At 45.1% G+C, this 23,342-nt stretch overlaps 1 protein-coding gene across 1 annotated transcript in view; it reads right to left on the reverse strand.

Annotated features, from left to right (window-relative positions):
* The window catches only part of LOC139909750 (partitioning defective 3 homolog), a 352,335-nt gene that overhangs the window by 213,198 nt on the left and 115,795 nt on the right, over positions 1 to 23,342 (reverse strand). Inside the window, exon 3 of the mRNA XM_078291260.1 lies at positions 19,591 to 19,774. Within this exon, the coding sequence (XP_078147386.1) occupies positions 19,591 to 19,774 (184 nt within the window). The remainder of the gene's footprint in view (positions 1 to 19,590; positions 19,775 to 23,342) is intronic.

Consider the following 23,342-nt stretch of genomic DNA (forward strand, 5'->3'; position numbering starts at 1 on the left):
ACACCATCTATTTCTTTATATAGTCAGCAGTCAACCTGATCATAAACAACACCAACTGCAGTACAGTAGTCTCCTGCATCCACTTCACTTTCACTTCACTTTCCCACTTTCCCGCTAATAACACGCCAAAATCAACTTCCAACTTAGTGCTGAAACAGACGGGAGGGGGTCGGCTCTCTAATGTATTAGTCCTGGAAGTTTCCAATCATTGAAATGGCATGGAAGGAAGAGAGTGTCCTTACTATACCTGGGAGAGGAGAGAGTGGCCCTCCCTCCTGACTGGCTGCCAACGCAGGGTAATGGAGCTAATGCCTCAGCATACTGATGAGGTTACGGAGAGGACACTCCGAGGCTGGACACTGTGTTTGTGTATGTGTGTGTGTGTGTGCGTGTCTTGGATTTATATCCTTATGATGACCAAATGTCCTCATATAGGAATAGAAAGATGAGTTTGGTTAGGACTTGGGTTTAGGGTTAAGGTTAGAATTAGGATTAGGTTTAAATTAGGGTTAGGTTTAAGGTTGGGTTGAATGCAAGTTAGTGCCCATTCTTTCGGGGTTGTCGAAAGGCATTCTGGGAAATGTTGGAGATCACTAACTGAAGTAGAAGTAGATGAGGCAGGTTGAAGGAAAGTGGATCCAACACAAAGGTAAACACTTGATCTTAAAGTAACTCCCGGAATGCACTGAATATCACAGATTGATAATTTCTAACAGTGTAAGGATCTGAGGGTGAACATTTTCCTTCAAGGTTTGGGTTAGGGGTTGTGGAATAAACGTAGTCAATGAGGGTCCTCACAAGTATTTTAATACAAATGTGTGTGTGCATATAGGCACTAGCGGTCGGCCATTTTCTTCTTCGGCCCCCTGGCCCCCTCGTATACTCCGAGTCCACGCTTTCACATCGACCTGATTTAAATATGAATGCCGAGCGACTGTGGCTTCATGAAATGTCTAAAAGCAATTTTTTTTTTTCCGGGGTTACTTTGAATACTTTGAGCGTGGGCTGTTTCAATGACTGAATAAATTATGGCACCGAGTCATTTTAACTATCTCTCTCTCCGACCGCTGACTACATATTGATGTCCCTCGTGTGCGGCGAGGGGGGATTTCCACAGAATACTTCACCCTGACCTGAATCCACATCTGCCACACGGGTACAAAAGGTCCCACTTCTAGGGGGGGGGGGGGGGGGGGGTAGGGGGGGAGCAAGGACCCTTCTGGAGTGGTGGGAACCGGAGATGAAATATGTAGAGGATTTAAATAGGACGCTTGGTCAACCGAAGCCCGAAACGGGGTGAAGACCGCTCAGAGTATTTAGCGAACTCTAATCTGATGCAACGTCAGGGAGAGAGACAGACCAACTTTGAATAAACATCCACTGTTGACCTTTGCGAAGAGGGGAAGATGCAATCGGATAGATGGATGGACGGAAAAGCACTTTAAAGCAAAGGGGCAGTTATGAAAACAAAGACGCTGCCCTGCTATAGAGCTAAGTGGCAGAGTGTGGATGTATTCTCTGTGTGTGAGTATTTGTGTATGTGAGCGTGCATCAACAGGCATGCTCTCAACCTGTGTGTGTGTGTGTGTGTGTGTATGGGTTTACATGTCTGCTTCCATGCATGTGTGTGTTGAATATGTGTAAGAGGTTGTATCTAGACACATGGGCGTGTGTGTTTGTGCCTTCACGTGCATATGCCTGCCATGCATTAATATGCCTAAATTTTCATATTCTCATGTTCGCTCATTCCTGGGTAAATTAGAGAGAAGAAGAAGAAGTTACTCCCCCGCCCAGGCATATTGTAGCTGGTCTTTACAGATACATGGAAATAAGACAGCAGGCCCCTCTCTCTCTCTCTCTCTCTCTCTCTCTCTCTCTCTCTCTCTCTCTCTCTCTCTCTCTCTCTCTCTCTCTCTCTCTCTCTCTCTCTCTCTCTTGCTTACAGCTTCCACAACGACCTACTGTCTCCACTGTCTTGCATTATGGCCAATGAGGAACCAAACCATGGTGAAATATGCTTCTAAAATGCTATATATGTATCATGGAAGTCCATCATTCAGTGTCCCTAAAATCTAGAGGACTCAACTTTACATTTACCAATGCACAGGATCTGATGTAACTATCCCTTGTGCCATTTTGAGGGAGCACCTATAGAAGCCTAACATGGATGTTAGAGGAAAGAAGAGGTGGCTGGTGCGGCGGAAGCAAAAGTCACCTGGCTCATACAAACAAAAGGACACGTTTGCGGAGAAAACAGAGCTTCGGCCTCCGCAGGCTTTGTGGTCAAACTCGTCAAGTTCTTTACACGCCAGCCTCCAGAGCGTGACCGTCTGCAACCGGTCTAACACATCACATGATTGGTTGTGGTTGTTTCGTTTTCCGGTTGACTGCCTCTGTTTACATCGCCGTGCTAAAATCTCGCGGTCAGCTGTCCGAAATGATTTTTTTCTTTAATCTTCATGCGCCCCCATTGGTGTGGAGCGTCGGTAATCGAGCGGTACGGCGAATATACACACATTTGTATGCAACTGTGGTTCAATTTCGGTTCAGCTTCCTTGTAAGCATACCGCTGCCTTTACACATGGTTCACAACATTTTATCATTTTTAAAAGACTAAAGACTGTGGCTTTTACAGCACAAATACAGTATGTGCACATGTAGATGAAGCTGATAAAGTGCAGTACATCCTTCTCCTTTTATCCTAATCCAGTCTGTAACTTTTAATCATTCTGTTTGAGTCATCTCTAATTGATTGCTTGCATGACGTGGCAATGAATGAAATGATTAAATCATCATCCTTGTCTAGGCAAGGCTGTTTTATTGGGGTTTGGACTATTTTATAATGAATCAAAGTTCCCATGTACCCAGAAAGTTTTGGTCTGCTCAGAATTGATTCTCTCTCTATATAACTCCAAGAACAGCTTCAAACTTCAAACAGAGGACCATATTAGTTCTGATATCGGGTATGATCTCTCACCACAGACTCCTTCAGTCAAATACTAACGCAGGAGAGGAGAGTTGTATCCCCGCGGGGTTGCTGAGTCAACCATTCCAGTTTTCATTTTGAGAGAGAAATAGAGAGAGACAGAGACTGATTTGTCTCTCCTGACAGAAAGACAATCCAGACTATTTACTAGAGAGAGGAGGAGTGGATGCCAACCTTCCTCAGGCCCTCGGAGACGAGGCCTCTAGCAGCAGACACAAACACAGACGCCCAGACACATCAACAACAATAACAGTGTGTGTGTGTGTGTGTGTGCGTGTGCGTGCATGTGTGTGTGTGTGTGTGCGTGTGTGTGTGTGTTGTTCCCAGACTGTTTCCCCAGACAGCGAAGATTTCAGAGAGGAGGGGAGGAACGGAGTTCACTTCCCAAATCAAACCTGACTCATCTAGGTCGATGCTCCAGTCACGCTGAGACCCCGGAGAGCAACGGAACTAGTGTGTGTGTGTGTGTGTGTGTATGTATGTGTTTATTTGTGCTCCTATATGCATATGCTTAAGTCTCCCATCTCTTATGTATGCATGTGCGGAACAAGTAATATACATTTGGGATCGGCACCCCCATCCCGACACCCCGACCCCATCCCATCTCAGACCAGACTCTGTCAGAGAACCCCCCCGCCCACAACCCCACCCCACCACTCTGGGGAGCTGCTAATCAGCAAACCAAACAACCCCTGGGCCGGTGCAGAAACAGGCCCACGGCAGCACCTTCCATGTAAACACCATTTTGTGTGTTTCTCCATTACGGCCGGTCTGGAGGTGCGGGGCCTCGCGGAACAGGGGCCATAAATCTCACTCAGCCTGCTATGTGGCCAAGTCGCTCATGATTAAAAACACGGCTGCATCGCGAGGGGAGCCAGGGGTGGGGCCAGAGCTACGGGCTTGTTACACTTTAGGGTTTAACTTTGGTTTGGAGGCCTCTTCCCACCCAAACCCAACCCTTCCCACCCCAATCTCTTCCCGCCGTGTGGGAGAATGTTTTATTGTTTAACTAATCAGCTTCAGGGGTGTCAGTCTGTAAAATGAATGAATGAATGAATGAATGAAACCTGACTCACCCTACCTTAAGGAGCTACTAACCCACCTAAAAGAATTTCACTAGCATGGGGTTCTATGGAGAATTTTGTCCCATGGTCTTTTCCACCCTGACAAAATTAAATTCTAGGGGAAAAAACGATTATTTGGAAGTTTCGGGAATGTTTTTACATGAAAATGGTAAAAAAAGATATTGGATTATATCACAAAATATCGACTATCGGCAGCTCCAATCTAAAAAATTTATATTGTGTGTGTGTGTGTGTGTGTGTGTGTGTGTGTGTATGTGTGGTGCGTGCAAGCATGCATGGGTGTGCATGTGTTCCTATACTGTATGTGCTCATGCAGCAGGCCGATATAGTGATTACTACATTCATTTTGGATATATTAGTATAATTATCATAACTAAACCAGACCATCGCTGAGAAGACTGGCAGCCTCTACACTGCATTTTACATTGTGTACAATCGGGTGAGATTTCGCGCGAAAGGAGCTGGATTGCATTACAGCAAAAAGAAAATTGCTTTTTAGATTTGCAACAGGAAGCAGCGGGGTCGATGGTAAAGGTAATTCTGATAAACACAAAACGCTATACACAGCAGCTCTAACGATCACAGATTCAGACAGCCAACGTGCGAGCGGAAAATGGAGGCAGATGAGCGAGTGAGTGAGGGAGTTTCAGTTTCGGTGCGTTTTATCGGGTCAGACAGCATCTAAGGCACAGAGCTCATTCCGCCGCAGCTTCCCAGACAGCACGTACGCACAATCCATATCGCAAACATTTCAGCCGCGAGAACAACTCCTTCCAATCTCTCTCTCTCTCCGCTCTGAACAAAAACATCCTCACTTCAGCCGAACCGCTCCTTTCAGAAAAAGACGGCAAATGCAAACTTCCAGCAAGACTCCAAACTTTCTCTGGACCCTTTGATGATTTAGAGGGAGTGGGGGGGGGGGGGGGGGGGGGGGGGGCAGAAAGTTATTTGGTGTGCGAGATGAGAGGAGTGCTGCGGGAGGAGTGATACGGGCCGTGGTGCGAGGCCCGGCCTAAATGGGTCGTTGACTGGATGGAGACATTTCGGGTTAAAAGCTGCCTGCGGAGAGCCGCCGCTAAGTACATGTGCTAATCTTAAAACAACTCACACACGCATTCCACGCCTGTCCATGTACACACGCGTATATGCAAACACACACACACACGCGCACTCCCACCACAAGAACACACAGACTCCCTCTCACAAATGAGCGCACATACACACACACGCACGCAGGAAGAGAGCGAGCGGGAGAGAGAGAGAGAGAGAGAGAGAGAGAGAGAAGTGAAAAACAGAGCGTATGAGGTCAGAGGAGTTTACACGCAATAAGACAAACCAGATCAGAGAGGCGTTCTTTCCATAACGCAGAGCAGAGCGACGGAGACGAAAACAGAGGAGAAAGGCATGAAGTCGGCGCTGCTCAGCGCTACGGGGAGAACTTTTATGGGGAGCGTTTGAGAGAGGAGATGGAAAAAACAAAAACAATAAAATACAATAAAGTATCTTAAGCAGATGGTATTGTGATGTGCAGACGCTGTGTTTTGGATAGAGACATCACTCCGATCCGTCACGCGGCGCGATGAAAACACATGAGGTTTGCATAGAGAGCAGCAGGGGATGATGAGAGGAGAGCAGGGGTTGAGGAAATCAAACTGTATCTTGGTATGTGTAGCACTGTTGGTAGATACAGCACAGATACAAAGCTGATTAATAATCCTTATGAATCACGATATATATCAATATTTACCAAAATAGTAGTGGGCACTGTGCAGATTTTTGCTCTGCACAGTTCCCACACATGTTGAAATGGTATTCTTGTACAACTTCACCCACTAGCAAGGTGCATGAAATGGGCAGATAGCTGGGAAAAAAAAACTGGAGCCCTGATGAAGGCCATCTGCTGAAATGCATTGATTTTACCCATTTTCTATTTTCATGTATTTATTTTTCTGTTTTTAAATTCAAATAAAAATGTAGTGGTGCTGGAATTTCTTCTTCCCCAGTGATCTGGACACACACATAATTCCTGTTCAGAGTGAACACTATTTCAGTTTATTGAGAGATGTAGTTTCTCGCCGGGACTTAATACTCTCGATCCATCATACATAGGCCCATGACCCGCTTTGGGTCCCAGCACAAAGTTTAAGAATCACTGTTCTAAGCCCGATTCCATGGCAGCCAACGTCTTTATACCTGTAATATAACTGCAGGCTCATTAATTCATTGATAATGATATGATGTGATACTTTCTTACTCTTTTCCACAGGTGGGTCAGAGGTCAGGGTCAGCTACACATTCAGTGTCTTGCTCAGGGAAACGGCCTGAACCCATCCTCCATTTGAAGGGTGGTTTTCCTATGTCACCCTTCAAGTCTAGGTGCTGGCTTCTTAAAGGCAGCACCTAGATTTGAACCAGGGACTGTTCTACCTCTGGACTATACCCCCTGGCGAGCAAATTCATCATTTTTATTTGCCTCGCTCTACCGCAAGAAAATAATGAGTCCTGGATCCACAACATGCAACTGGAAACAAAAGAAAGCACGGGCCTTATTAGGTTAGTTAGCTGTACTATGAGTCAGCTAGTTGTGGGTTTGACCAAGTCAGCTACTTGTTTAAATCAGATGATTCGGGACTGCAGGGTGGAGGGAGTGGGTAGGGAATTCAAACCCTCATGTCAACATATATATCTGCCCTCTTGCAGTGTCCTTAAAGCAAGACGCTGTTCAAGTCCTGACACCTCCCAGCGGAGAGAAGTAAATGAAAAGAGACTTTCCCGACCAGGATCAATACAGTATCACGTCATTAATATTAATACCACCATGATGCAAACAGAAAAATCTTCAACCGATCAAAAAAAAAAAAAAAACGCGAGCGAGAGTTTCACACAAGACAGAACACATCATCATTAGGGAGTTCTCAGCAGCGGGGGGAGCTTGTAATGTTCGTTATCGTTAGATCACGTCTTTCCCGCCGCTACCTGTAGGCGAATGAAAGCATCTCAGCACTTATTAATAATTCACGGTCCAGGTCCGTGCCAAAAAAGATAGGGAGAGAGCCTTGAGTGAGCAGCTTTTCCGCACATCCAAGCATTCCAGACCCGGGACTTGAGTCCAACGGGCCGACATGTGGTTTTCTGAACATTTGCATGAGCAGCAAAGGGGAAGTCTGCCGGTTAGTCACCGCGCATTGTCAAGTCAATTAGCCCTTAATGTCCGGATGGCTGGCAGAAACCGCTCCACCAGAAAAATAACAAGTCGGGCCAGACTATGCGAAAATGTTTTGCCTTGATCAGAGCTGTGATTGCGGGCCAAAGTAAGTACTCTGAAAATGATCATGTTTGCGTGAAGATGAATGAGGGAGGGGGGGAGGAGGTGGTGGTGGGGGAGGGGGGGGGGGGGGGGGGGTTCTGGGATTTCCACAGTGCTTTAGGGCTGATTGTATCTGGATGGATGTGATGATAAACAGGAGGAGGGAGTCTAGGGGAGGGACGGACGAATGGCAGACTCAGCCGAGGCCAAGAGGACGCGTCTCTCGCTCGTAAGCAAGTTGAGACCAAATGTCGTCATTACTCATTGAGTCTTCACGCACATTCATTGCCCCGTCTCATCGCTTCATTCTGCTGTGTTTTGTCCTATTGTGTTACTCGGTGTGTGTGTGTGTGTAAAAGTGAAACTGACGATCTTCTTTGATAGATTATTTTTCAATTGTTTTAAGAAAATTGCGATTTTATCTGTGAATATGAAACTAAATGACTGGTAAAGATGGACCATTTTTTGCACTGTGTCCAACATGTGTGTGTCTGTTCTTGTGTGTGTGTGTGTGTGTGACATGCACTCCTTTGGGCACACATGTACTAATTAGCACAGTTCGCATGCACTGTATGCATGCACGTGCACGAGCGTGTTCTTGTGCTTGTCTGCACGTGTGCATTCACACGTGTGCGTGAATGCGTGCGTCTGCCCGCATCAGGTGTGTGTGTGTGTGTAAACATGTATGTGTTTCGAACCATATGTGGCTGCCAGCATGTGTCTGCGCCCGCCTCTTCCCTCGCATGTGCTTTGAAGCAGACAAACTTCACAGGTGACCCTCCCCACGGAAGAGAATGAAACAGATCGGCGTTGGAGGGGAGAGAGGGTGGGAACCTCGTACAAAGGAGCTAATGAGGTGGGCGGGGGGGGGGGGGGGGGGGGGGGGGGGGAGTCGAGGTGGGGGGTTCAGGGTCCGTTGGGACGAAGAGCCTGGAGACAAAGAGATGCTAAACACCCTTAACCCTTTGTGGACTTAACGTAAGGAGGCCAGGAGGCATTGCCCTTGGCTATCTGTGACCCCCCCCCCCCCTCCACACACACACACACACACACACACACACATACACACACACACACACCTCCCCTTGACACTCCATACACAATGTAAATGAACCATAGAGGTGAGAGTGTCATTGACTAATGAGATAGACAGAGAGGAAGGAGACACAAAGACAAATTGAGTATTCAACACCATTTTTGCTTTGGCAACGTTGTAAGTCAACGCAAACATTTTGAATTTGAATAGACTGGAGAAAAGGAGTAATTACACTAATTATATTGAGGAGTAATCCTGATAATCATAATGAGTGTTAGAGAGATGTGTTCTTTCTAGATAAAGCCTGAACGCATCATTTCTTTTTGCTGACTTGCATTCATTGTTTGAATGTTTCTGAGTGACTTTTTGTTCTTGTAAAGAAACACCCGTATAGAAAAGAAAGCCCCATATGGAAACACTGACAGTCACTGTGCAATGATTACAGAGCAACGCAGATGCTTCATTAACAAGGTGGTGCAGCACAGGCACAGTTATACAAGTGGAACAGATGTTAATTGTTATTCAAATTTGTATTCTGATCTTTTTTTTCTTCTTTTTTTTTTAAATTAATGACAAACACATGTTCTTTCCACATTAAAGACAGCTACGGATAGAGACTACATGAAAAAATAGTATTACTCCATGTTCCATGTATTACTGTATTGGACATATTTTTTAAAACAAATAATTAAACATCTGCATATGGTGGGAATGTATAAACTGTTTTTTGAAAATTCACATTTCGCATCCCACCTTGGCAATACTGTCTCTGATGCCAGTAAAGTAAGAGAAATGAAAGTCATGGTAATGGTACCTCTTAGCTGGTAAATTGGCTGAGAATGAGGCAGACAAACAAGCAGGAGGGTTTGGTGTTGAAACAGAGAGGGACAGAGAGAGAGAGAGAGAGAGAGGAGAAATGAGACCAATGTAAGCACTAGTCGTCTGGGCTCTAATCAAAGGCCCGAACTACAAACAACTGAACATTTCACACAGGAGAAAGTGCAAGTGGGTTTAACGATTCCCTTTCAGTTGAATTTACACAAAAACCTTCAGTGGGGCCGGAGTGAATTAGCAAGTTCTTAAGCTCAGCATGTGTGCATATCAGAGAGAGAGGGAGTGTGTGTGTGTGTGCCTGTGTGCATGCACGTGTGTACATGCATACCTCCATGTATTTGTGCATGCTTACATAGATACTGTGTATGTGCATGTGTGTGTCATGGTGGTTTGTGTGCGTACCTGTGTGTATGCAGCCATATTATTAGAGACAGAGCTGGATGCAAAAAGCAGACTACGACCCTACTCTGTGACATTGTTACCGATAGCATGAACTCATTCATCAATGTCATGAGAGAGGACTACTGAAAGCTTCCATCTCCGATTCACCTGACGATTTATTAAATTATTGTTGACATTTAATGGTGGAAGGCTCCATTTGTAACTCGGCAATAGAGGCCCTTTACTGCATGTTTGGAGGGCAGGTTAACCAGTGGGGTACGAGGGAAGAGATTACAACATTATGGGTGGCCAAGTGGTTAGAGAAAGCATTTTATAAAAACACAAGAGTTGCAAACCAACAATATAGAGCAAACACGACAATTCCAAAAATATAACAATTGTGGTTGTCAAATATTCCCTGACAAGCCTCTATAATAGGACTTCAGAATGATTTTTTATGTCTTATCATAGCACTGATCCAATGTATACAGTCCTAAGAGCATGATGGCTTTCTCATGTTAAACACTTACACTGCATGTTTGAAAAATGGCAATGAAGCAAATTCCCTGCAAACCCTTCCCGCCTCTGTCTGGCTTACCGCAACATCTCGGCCCCTAAATTATCATCCGAAGACATGGCGTTACGAACAGGGTTTATCTCAGCCAATGTATATCTCAGCGTTTACATGGAGGATAAACAAAATGTACGTTAAGAGTGCTGTGAGAGGTCACAAGTGGAAGGAGACGCCATATTTCAGATAGCGACAGGCAGACACATAATTCTGCTAAGTGTCCGAGTGTCTTTGGTACTGAGGTGACACCGGAGTCAGCGAAAACAAACTCTGCCTCACTTCCCATGCTCCCTGTCACGGGGTTATGGCCTGTTTGTGTGTGTTTGTGTGTGTGTGTGTGCTTCTGTTTCTGTGTGTGAGAAAGTGTAAATGTGTATGTTTTCCAATCAAGACCTCACAGCTCCTGTGTTGTTTTAAGGGTGACACAAGCGCAGAACTCCTCTCGGCTCAGGAAGCAATAAAGCAGTCGACACACACACACACGCACACACACCTTGCTGTAGTAGAAGAAGTAGGTACTAGTTACTGCAGTACTAGAGAAAAATACAAGCTGTGTGAGCGTGGGAAGAACTGACTTATATCCATGAGACACCCATGAGAACCCATCCATGAGACACACACACACACACACACACACACACACACACACACACAGCTGTAGTACAAAAGAGTAGGTACTGGTTACTGGGTAGTAGGGAGAAATAAAAGCTGTGTGAGCGTGGGAGAAACTGACTCAGATCCATGAGACACCCATGAGAGCCCATCCATGAGACACACACACACACACACACACACACACACACACACACACACGCCCATACATATCCACACACAATTTGGGAGCACCCTGAGGATGCACACACACACACACACACACACAAACATACATTCACATTACCAAATATGCACACACACACACACACACACACACATGATTGCACATTATTCAGCTGTCTAGCCATGGCTTTATTGGGATTCTGGCAGTAGTAATAGTAGGAATAGTACTGGTAGCACAGTCCCAGTGGTGCTGAGTGGAGACTTTTACCACTCCAAGCGCTTCACACTTCATTACAAAAAACACCATCTTGACCATTTAACTGTGCCGACCATTGCAATAATTAGCTATAATAAGCCCTGGATGATATTATGACAGTTTGAGTGTTTTTATGACTAATATTCCCAATGAACTGAACGCCCACTCCTCAGCAGTTTAAAGACCCACCTTGGGCACTCCCTGCATTCTCTCTCTCTCTCTGTCTCTCTCCCCCTCTCTCTGTCTCTGTCTCTCTCTTTCTCTCTGTCTCTCTCCCTCTCTCTATCTCTCTCCCTCCCTCTCTCTCTCTCTCTCTGTCTCTCTCCCTCCCTCTCTCTCTCTCTCTCCCTCTGTCTCTCTCCCTCTCTCGCTCCCTCTGTCTCTCTCCCTACAAGTGTGTGTATGATTAAGAGTTGACATAACTAATAGCCTCTCCACTAACTCAGGCAGAGGAAGGTGGTTCAAAGTCTCACAGGGGCCGGTGGGTTTAAAAGTGCTTGCTGCTCGCTAATGATGAGAACTTCTGCTCAGGGTGAGATATAGGCGATCGCATCCCCAATACCGAGTGTGTACTCCACTCCAGTACGCACTTCTGAAGCTAGTTTGAGCAGTGTTATGCGAAGGTAAAGCGGCTGTGGGTGGTAGGCTGAGAAGGGTTGAGGAGATCTGAGATCAGGGGCTGGATTCACAAAACCCTCTTAACTTTAGTCTTAAGAAAAAAAATAGGAAAAAATGCTATTCTCAAAAACAGTTCTTATATATTTTCTTAACTTTCTTCTTATGTTTCTTCCTAAGAAACGTACGAATAAATGGTATTCTTGAAATGAAAGTTCTCAAATTTGTTCTTGATTTTTTTCTTAACTTTAAGACAGCCCTTCACCTGTCTTAAAATTCCTACAGTGAAAAGGTAAACCTCTAATATCATATATTTATCCAAATTTTAGACAAGTAGGTTATAGTTCAAAGTCTCCATAGGTTCCCCTACACCTAACATTAAGATTAACATTTATTGTAAAGCTTTATTTGGTGTAGGGCCAGGTAGGCCTCTGTCTCATGTTTATTGAAAATAAGCTAGCAGATTTTACAGTTACCAACAGCAACCAATGTTTAAATCTTTGCCCTAGTTGCCCTAAATAGGTTTTTCCCCAATTGTTTTGTAGATGGAAGCACTTTGGATTGCCTCCTAGCCTAATTGTCTCCTAGCCTCAATGGGCCTCATTCACGAAACGTGCGTACAATCAGATTTGATCTTAAAGTGTACTTACGAATGTTTCCACGAACATTTCGGCATTCATCATTTTTTTTCTTACCTGAATTTGTTCTTTGGTACGATCAAAGTCTACGTGTGTTTGGAAACATGCGTGGGGCATTACGCATGAAGTGGTTTCTGCTTAAAATGCCTTATTCTTTAAGGGAATTCTATTAAAGCAGTCCCAGACCTCATATCAACAACAAAATGTGTTTCAGGCCATTTGTAAGCCTGGTGATAATAACCATATTAACAAAGCTAGGCTGATATGAACAAATTCATAGGCAATTCTATTCAATTGGAAACATGAGTGATTAAAGTGATTAATTAGTATCGTATATATATTATCATATTATATTATTATATTATTTATTGATCAATAAAGTTCTATCTTATCTTACCACAGGAGCAATAGACTGTGCACATCAAAGCACCGTCTCCAAACGCTTTCCCTATTTAAATCGCAAACAATAACACACCATAAACATTCAATTAATTTGTGACGCCAACCTAAACCTCCTACATGTGGTTTCCAGCTGTCCAGGAGGGAGCCACGACTCGTTGGTGCTGCAGAACAGTAGGGTGGTCGTGCGTCTTGAGCAGGTGCTGCTGGAGACGCACGGCGCATATAGGACTGAATGGAAGTTAAATTAACCAGAGTCTCAAGACTAACTAGTTTGTCTCTAGGTGATAGAGGTTCTGCCTTGACCACATTGCTAATGACACACCTGAGAAACCTTCAGACCCCTCAGCAGAGATCATATAATTATCATACGGCCACTCGCTCCGCCACAGAGCGAGCGCAGCATACTGAGCTGGAAGGCTGTGATGAGTTTGGACACCACAGGAAGAAAGCTCCTGTCAAGAGCTACAGTCAAAACCAGCAATATTATTATAAAGCCTAAAGTCTGAGCTTACCATCAGATGGAGATGCTGCTTGAATTAAACCAGTGTCCAACTCTGCTTATGACTGGACACCTGACAGCACAGTCTCCATATTATTCCCCCAAACATTTTGGCAGCGCCCTGCCCTCCGCCTGGAGCTAATAAGCTGCATCTATTTGGAGTTAGACTATCGCCCTCACTTTTTAGATTCTAACTGTAAGTCAAACCGTTTCTTTTTAATTTAATTCAAGGTGTGTGTTTCTGATGTTGCAGCATTGACAGCATCAGTAATTTCTTGCCATGTTTTCTTTCTCAGTTGCTGTCACTCCACCGCTTACACTTTTAAAAAGTATATATATTTTTTTATCTCACTCCCGAATACAACACTTCTATTTCAGAGTTTGAATTTTTCTTCTTGGGTCTGTTTGCCACTCTCCACCACTCCAGTAATGCTTTCCATTTGCGCACGACCCTTCAGACAGCAGACCTTTTATGGAGTTGCCAGGCCGTCTACCTATGCTAATCAGCATCAACAGGCACGCGCATCCAATTAAGGAACAAGTGGCATTCATCATCAGATACACCTGGAATACGCAAAAATCGAGACTCTGCGCATGCTTCATGAATCCCACGTTGGTTTTGCATAGGCATGTTTCTTAAGAACAAAAGTAAGAACAATTTTAGAAAAGTTTCGTGAATGAGGCCCATCGGTAGTAAGCCTAAAGTTTATTAACCAGAATTAATTCAGGCCCTATTTTGAGAAGTTCTTAAGTTGGAAAATTAAAGAAATCCGTAAGAAATGAGTCTGTTACTAAGAAAATGTTGAGGAATTGCACTTAAGAGCCTTCTTAAGAACTTCCTAAAATTTCCTCTTATGTCATTTCTTAAGAACTATCTTAAGAACACATTGGTGAATCCGGCCCCAGGTTCCCACCCTGGTGGATCAGTAGCTGAGTAGTCAATTATACATCATAGTATTGTGCTGACAGTATTACAGTAAACAAATCACAGCTGTGCCACACAAAAAAAACGAGATTTTTCAGCATAAAGTTAGTTCAACTTCAATTTAGTCCCCGGCCTTACTCCATGTGAGTTAAAGTTTGAATTGTGAATTGATTTAAATTGAAGCTTATCAGCAGAAGTGTTATCACTTTTGGATCAGAGAGAGATTCTCAGGACTTTACTGAGAGAGAGAGAGAGAGAGAGAGAGAGAGAGAGAGAGAGAGGGAGAGAAAGAGAGAGAGAGATGTGAAGAGATGTGAAGAGATGTATGTGAGATGGGTTCGCCAGCAGACAAGACCAATCAGCAGATGCACACTGCCACTGTTATCAACTCGGTGATTCTTCTGATATCAAAGCCTCAGGATCGTATTGCATCACACTGCTCACCGCTGAAGTGAGAGATTGAAGAGAAGCCTTTGGTCCAGAATACCAGAGAGAGTGGGAGAGAGAGAGGGAGAGGGCAGATGAGAGAGATGAGTATCAGGGCCTGCTATCAGACCTAGCTGCTTGCAGTTCAAACCTAAACCTGTTAGGTTATCTATAATGGCCAATCACTGCCTTTGGATATCACCCAAACCCACTGGGGGAGCCCAGGAAAGAGTGGCAGTCCACTTGTTAAGGCTCAAATCTATGATGGGGATCTAAAAAGAACACAACTGGCAGAATACTTCAAGCTGTTTGGCTCCAAACTTGTGTATCAATAAACAATAATGTCTTTCTAGTGTTTCTAGAAAGTTCTCTTGGATTTCGATGAGGCATTCCACTCTCATGGTAATCTGGACGGCGGTCAATATGAGCTAAGTGCATTTGTGTTGTGTGTTGTCAGTGTCAATGTGCATCTCCTGCGCCTTAGTGACTTCTATATGGCCTTGGCTGGCGGCAGGGAGCCTCCTCAGCGGCGGACCACTAAACCAAATTGATTAGATGAAGGCCTTCCTCTCCAGAGGTGTCCACACTTCTCCCCACAGGCAATCTCTCTAATGGCCTCCTAGCGGCCCTGTCACCGCAGAGATTCAAGGACCAAGGGTCCGGGGAGAAATGGGCGATTCGTCACCACACCGGTTCTCTTTACGAACAGGGGCACCAGGGAGAGAGCTCGACGGCCGATGAGGTTGAAAGTTGTGTAGATGCCCGCGGTAAATGCCCTCCCTGTAAGTGGCCAAATGACTACTTACTCCCAGATGGTTCGATCTGCACAAGAGGGGATGTGACAGCAGGGGGTCAATCACGGGAGTGTCACCGCAATCACTCTGACCTACCGTTAGTGGTGTTTTAAAGCTGCTCCACACCAATGTCAGTGTAATTTCAACCTCTGTCAGTAGCACTTGCGTGGCTTTTGCCACCTTCTGTTTGTGTCTCTTGAGCAATTATCATCAGGCATCTTTTTAGAAGGTGGACGCTACACCACCATTTCTATAAAAGCTAACCATGGTCAGGTGTGAGGTTTGGTCACGACAAGCATATGAAAGTAATGAGATATGAAAGCCAAGATCCAGGATGAGCTTGGGGGCAAGGAATCCATTCTAGTGCCGATGCCCAGGGTAGAGTACCAGTGACCTGGGTAAAGTCTACATAGCACGCAATGCTGATCCCGTGTAAGAGGCAATTCACATCAAGCTTTGTACAGGGGAATGGCCTATTGACTCTCACCTTATAACGCCATCGAAAGGACAACATGATACTCCAGACATAGAGGAAAACTGTTTAAGCACTGAACACCAAGTGGAGCTTAGTTTGACCCAGCTCTCAACCCCTGATCTTGACCAGGGTCAATTTGCGGGATTGATTTACCCAGGTCGAGCCTCTCACACTGCTGGTCAACCTACAGATTTCCTGGGTCACTAGTCCAATGTGAAAGAGGTACAAAGAGTGTACACTACTCTACAGACATCCAGGTCTCCACCATTAAAAGCCAGAGGCTCCCATTATATCTATATAACATCGTGACAAGGGGGGGCGAGATTGAACATTGATTGGGAGGCAAACAAACACTACAAGCAGCCTGATGAGACCACAACCTGCATCTGAACCCACTGAAACCTCTCCCTTGTGTTCCTCTTTGTTTGCCAGCAGGTGCAAGAGACAGAGAAGTGAAGCCGTCACTTTGTCAGTTGGTACAAGTGCCCTTTAACCTTTTACTTCTATTAATCTGTGCCTTAAAGGGATATTAAAAGGATGGTCATTTGTTGCACAATCCCCTTTGTCCAGGTTCCTATGGCGTATACCTGAGAAACTGTCAAAAAAAGTGTTTAAACACAGTAAAACTTTGACGAATGGCAGCCTGACAGCTACTAACTACTAAATCAACCCCTGGGTCATATGAAAGGACCCCAGTAAAACTCATTGGGCAACAAAGAACAAAGGCTTCAATTCCGAAGCCACAGGCACCATTAGGATTCAGCGCTAATTTAAAGTTTCGGACATTTTCTCTTACTTCTGAAAGATTACACTTTTGTGGTGAGTGGGCAGAGCCGGCCCCGGCGTCTGTATAATTACGGGAAAATTACATTCATTATTGTAATTTACATCTCATCTCCAATCCAATTATTAGCAGTTTGACCTGCGCGGCACATGTGTTAGCATGGAAATCTAAAATGGGCTCCCAAGACAGAGGGAAGGGAGGGGTGGAGGACAGAGAGAGAGGGGGGGGGGTGGATAGTTTGGGAGTTTGGGAGTTGTAAGAGGGAAAAAACAATCAATATGGCTCTAAAAGATGATGATTTTAAATAGCCATAATTCTCTGCCTCAGAGCACAGCTGCCAAGGGCGCTTCTGCTACACTTTGATGTCTGATATGGGATATTGCTGCCAGTAATTTGCTCATCTGCATCTCTGGAGGGACCATCGCCTCAGTTTGTCTGTCATGCTCATCTGTCTGACTGTGTGTGTGTTGCCAGTCTGTCTGTCTGTCTGTCTCTCTATCTCTTAGAACAATTATCCATTACACGCATATAATTATACAACTTTTTGAGACAATATTGGAGTGGTGATAGGAATTGCTAACTAGGAAGGAATCAGAGGGCAGTATATGTGGTCTATAAAGAACAAATGTATAGTGAAAACTATGATATCTTAGTTGTTGACAACATTGCCCATAATACCGCAAAACAAAACATGTATCATGGCCTTAACTGCCTGGCTTACAGCCCAACTCCCTGTCTGTCTCTCCTATCTGCCTCGCTGTCACTATCTCTCAGAAGCCAATGAGCCGTGCAGACATAAAACAACCAAGGACTCCCAATTAAACTTTGCCATAGATATACCCATCACAACGGAGGATGCAGTGTGTGGAAAGCAATCAGCTTCTCTGCGTCGTGGCAAACTCTGTCATTAAAATGGAGCCATGCATTTTGCGGGGCATGTGAGGGACTGGCTTAGGAAGTGTGTGTTTGTGTGTGTGTGTGTGGGGGACAGACCTTGTGTACACTTTCCATTGTGGTTTAGTCATGACAAACCATGCCTGTGTCCAGCAGATCAATGGCATGGCATGTCTCTCACTGTGAAAAGTGTGTCTGAGTGACAATGTGAGGTGAACAATCATTGGATGTGATGTACTATACACTTCTGGGGCTTCTAATGCCAAGGATTGATCAATCGCCCTGGCCACCCACTGCTCAAATGGTACAGGCATGTAGACTTTGTACAACGATAATGTGATATTTTATTGATCCCCATAGAGAAATTCTCTTTTTGCTTGCCTGCCTCCAGGGAGGTCAGAGGTCAGGGTTCAGCTACAGAACAGCAGTCCTGGAGCTGGTAAGGGTTTAGTGTCTTGCTCAAGGACACGTCAGCAGGGCAGAGGCTTGTCAACACAGGGGCTTCAACTAAGGACGGTCTTTCAAACCAATAGGCCATAACTGCCACTAAAGACGGGCAGTTTCGAGGGGCTAATCATCAGTACAGCAGCATCTGTCTCAGCGGGGGTGAAAAGAGACAAACATGTCCACAATAAGCCATAGCAATCAGTGGAAAGGAGGGCAGCTGATTCCAGGTCGATTGGAAGATCTGTGGATCAGAGCCCCCCACTGAGGGTTTTGGCCAAAACAACGGTGAAACCAAATCAACAGATTCCCTGGGTGACACAGGGAACATCATCTTCCATAATAATAGAGCTGTATTTGAGCTTGTATGTTCCGAGAAAGTAAGTCAGAAAGCAAAAAAGTGTGTTTGTTTGAAGCGATCTGACCTGTCTACTCCGTGCTACTGGCTTCTTTTCAGTCTGCCATTGCGCCACTTTCGGGACCAATTTTCATAAATCTCCACAGTCTAACAGACAATTCGAGAGAGGCTGGGATGAGCAGAGACTACTGTCGTACATTCATATCGGTCCATTGAGTATGAAGCTATGTTTGTGTGTGTCTATGCTCGTGTGGGTTCTGGTACTGGATGTCTTAGACGGCCTCTGAAGGCCAAGACAGCTCTGTGTCAAGTCACTGGTTCCACTTCATGGGATGTGAATATGCGGACATGGGCAACATCTAAGTGAATGTGTGTGTGTGTGTGTGTGTATCCACATTCCTCTGTACATGTGTGTTCCTGCTCTTGCATGATTGAGCATCCGACTGTGTCTCGATTCCCTCCGCTGTCTCGGTTTCCACCTGTCTGTCCAACTCGGCACACTGTCATTCCCTGGACACACTGTACAGCTCTGACAGTCTGTCAACTCTCCACATAATACTTCTCAAACAGACACAGGTCTGAACCCTATAGGCCCTGTTTTTAGGATTTTTCCCAGGTAAGAACTACCAGACACAGGCTGTTTAGAACAGCAAATGTAAAATCTTTCATGAACCGGATATAGGTTGAATTACTATCTGTTTTGCTACTCTCAATCAGTTGTACAGTAGCAAAATGGACATTTATTTATATGAAAAGCACCCCCTTTTTCTGAAGACAAGGCTGAAAATGATATACCCAAAATAAAATGGTTACTCTACTTGAACCCCTGTGACTACAAGCATCATCTTGGTCTTTCCTGAAAGGTAAGCCTTGGGAGCTTCTTCTCCAAGTGTCAGAATTAGTCTAAGTATTACTGACACAGAGTAACACAAGCACAAACACAGTGGAAATTGCAATTTTTTTCTCGTCTAAAAGAAAATAATATATTTTTTTCTAGGGTAATGTTTAGGTGGACTCCAAAGGGACACTTGGTAAATTGTAATAGTGAACTATTATTGGTGATGTGATTGTATTTTTCATTGTTACATGTTCACTTGACTCACTGGATCGCAGGGCGGACGGCGTGACCTCGATCTCGCTGTTGGTCTGGTAGGGCTGGAAGGCCGACGCCACGCTGGCCGAACTCAGCTCGCTGGGGAAGGGCTCGGGGCTCTGCGTGCCCGTGGAGCTGGCGCTGGTACCGTCGCCTCCGTTGTGAGGATCCTGCTCTTCGTATACTGCTACCAGCTGGAGGGAGGGGGAGGGAGGTGTGTGTGTGTGTGTGTGTTGGGGGGATAAAGAGAGAAAGACAGATTGGTTAAGGATATACTCGAGCGTGAGGGAATGTGCATCTGTGTATTTTTTTGGTATGGCTTTGTCTGTGTGCGTGTGTGTGTGTGTGTGTGTGTGTGACTGTGTTTGATGCATGTGCCTGTGTGCAGCATAGAAGCATCTCATTCATTCTTATTCTAAGTGTAGTAGTAACACACACACACACACACACACACACACACATATACACACACGCACACGAACACACTCCTGTCTAATCTCGCTACATCTCGCTACATCTCCGTGCGTAGCACGGTGTGTTCCGGGTTGCCAGGTTTGGCTCCCACAGCGAGCAGCTGTTCCATCTCCATAAAGGTGATGCGTTGCCACGTTTCCCAGGGCAGATAGGGAGAACTCCCTGCCGCATCCCATAATTATCAGAGTCTAGCACGCCGACCGACTCACAAGTGAGAGAGAGAGGCCCACTAAGGCTTAAGGTGGGAGAGAATACATTACCATTCACTGGACTGTTTCTCTATCTGTCTCTTTTTCTCCCTGTCACACACACACACATACACAGATTTGGTCCTCTTTCACTGGGATGAGGACAACTAGCGCAGTCAAAGCTGGCTGACTACACGCCAGTCAAGCCTTTCCTTTTGGATGCTGGACTGAGAGAGAGAGAGAGAGAGAGAGAATGTGATGTAGAGACTGCAGAGGTGGAGGTGGCAGTGCCAAGTGGTTTTCTCCGCTGCTCTGCACAGTAAAACCTGTCAATAAACCACTCATTCAAGAAGATTAGCCTCCTTTTCCTGCCTGGCACAGCACTCATACCCAATAGCAGCAGCCTGACGCAAGCCGTGCCACGCACAATAATAGCGTATACCATAGTTGATACGAGCGTCTTTGTACGTGTCTTTGTACTACCTACAAATCCATGCTGTGTAAGGCCATGCGTGTGGAGGGAGCAAACAACAAAGAAAGCGTCAGATGCAGTTGAAAGCAAACAGCTTTTGTGTAGACGCCGCAGTATTTGTCTGCGGGTAAAAATAGCACAAGTGTTTTTGCATGTATTTGCTGTTTTTCTTCGCCCCAACGCGGGGGGAAATCTGCATATAAACAAGTTTAGAAGCCCCCGCTCTTCTTTTTGATTTAATTCGTTCACAGAGGATGATGCTTGTGTGTGTTTGTGTGTGTGTGTGTCTGAATTTATGTCTTCCCGTGAGCGCGCCCATATGGTTTACCGTCGGCGTAATTCACGGTGACACCTCTCACGCTGGCTTTGCACAATTAAAGCAGACTGCATTTATTCCCCAAGATGTCTGCTCTGCGTCCCGGTGCCATCGCCGAGGCACACTCTATCGCTGAGGGAAGCTCCCGTTTCACTCTGATCACGCTCCATTCCGATCTTGAAATGACATTCCTCAGGTTGTAAGGGGTTTGACGCGAATTTGCTCCGCGCTCCGGAGAGGCAATCGGAGCGGAGAGGCACCCGGTGCTGCAAAACGAGAAGGCTTTAATATTAGGAATCAGACACTTTGAAGAGGTAGTTTGCTGACGTTTTGTTTATTGCCAAGGGAATAAGTTTGCTTGGGTTAAAGCAGCTTTGCTTTGCCGGTGTATTGAGCAAGCACCATGAGGATGAATAGTGATAGATATTGATATGTATTCCGATCACTGCAAAAAAAAATATCCATCTTAAGGTCATTGAATCTAGTATTGAGTCTTAAAATCTTGCTTTTCTTAAATCAAATGAAAAAAATCTGCCAATAGAGTGAGCTCCTTTGAATTTGTCTTAAGAATTTTCTTGAATCAAGTGCCATTTTCTTGATGCTAGTTAGGTGATCTGCTTTATATCTGTATCTTCCTTATTTCAAGATATTGACACATCCTGAAACAAGTGAAATTGCATTGGAAGAGTGAAAGTGCATTGGAAGACAATTTGACTGAATGGGTCTTACTTTTAGTTTTAGACAGAGTGGACATTTTTGCAGCAATAGAATGACAAGAAATGCTATGCAGAGATGCCCAGTCGGTTGTAAAGGGCTGCCCCCAGAGGTATTTACACTCCCAGAGTGTATGTGCGAGCCAATGAATCATTAATGACAAAGTAATCAGGCCTCCCATTCATATGTGGCTAGGAGAATTTAGCAAACCGACAAGCCCTTTGCCTGCCAGCTGCCCATTTAGAGAAGTGGAGAACTCTGTTGTCGGTGTCGCGGCTAAGCATGATTCATTTTTAAATACACTCCGAATCCCTCTAATTAGGTCCACTTTGCTACGCCTTGCCTCCTTTCACCAGACACTCCACAGCACTCTGCGGGTATCTGACATGTACAGCTAAAACACCCGCCCCGCACACACACACACACACACTCCGTTTCATAATCGAATGGGCCAGCGTTTATGCCGCATTCAATATTTATGGGCTCTTGAAAGCGCTCGTTTGGCCCCTAAACCGACAAGAGACATGAAAAGTTCCCGCAATCCAGAAATCTGAGGGCTTTTTTTGTTGTTTTGTTGGAGCTTCCATGCTTAGCAGACTGCCAGCAGGCCCAACACTCACCCTACCACTTATGAAAGGAGAGATGGCAAACAGGTGGAAGAAAAAGGAGAAAAACACATGAGGATCACAATTTTATTTTCCATAATTATTTTTACAATATTGAAACATTCATTCATTTCATTCAGAACATTGCCTGTCTTTGAAAATCATCAAGATGTTGATATGAAATTTTCATTGACTCTTCTGTATTATTATTTCCAGAAGAGCTGGCAATGACAGACAGTTATTTGTTTTGACTGTGACCAACACACACACACACACACACACACACACACACACACAGAAGGAACAAGGAATTGGAAAGGACATGAGCAGATAAGTTTTTCAGTTCAAAAACAACTATGCTGAGACGATTCCAGGCTCTTCAAATACAAATTCTAATGTGGATATAAATATATATATATATATATATATATATATATATATATATATATATAAACCTATTTAACTTGGACTCTTATCATCACCGCACGTCTGCAGAGTGTCTTTGGAGGAGGCGTGGGTTGCCAGATTCGGAGAAGTACCCCCTAAAGCTTCCTCCTTGTCCTGCCGCTCTCCTCGTTCTCCTCTCCATCCTCCTCCTCTCCATCCTCTCCTCCTCCATCTGCGCGGAGGAGAAGAGGCCACTCTCAGAGCCCGAGGGGGGGAAGAGGGACACGCTTCCTGCTGTTGACTTGAGACAGAGCTCGAGCGGGCCGTGCAGCAAAAGCCATCACACAAACACTTTCCCTCCGTCTGGGAATCGGTCACGGCCACTTAGAACTGAGACGATTTCACGTTTCCATTTTTTTCTCACACTCTCCCCCCCCCCCCCGGTGGCTGCTGCTACAGCGGGCGGCGAGTTGTGTTCGGAAGTTTTTCAAAAGGAGGGAAAAAGTTTTTCGCAACGCACAGACGGGGAATGGCATGGCTAATTGTCAAGTGGCGTGACAGCCGAGGCTGAGGATTCAGAGTGGATAGGAGGGAGGGAGGGAGAGA

Source organism: Centroberyx gerrardi, chromosome 22 (assembly GCF_048128805.1).
Source record: "Centroberyx gerrardi isolate f3 chromosome 22, fCenGer3.hap1.cur.20231027, whole genome shotgun sequence".
Classification (NCBI taxonomy): Eukaryota; Metazoa; Chordata; class Actinopteri; order Beryciformes; family Berycidae; genus Centroberyx; species Centroberyx gerrardi.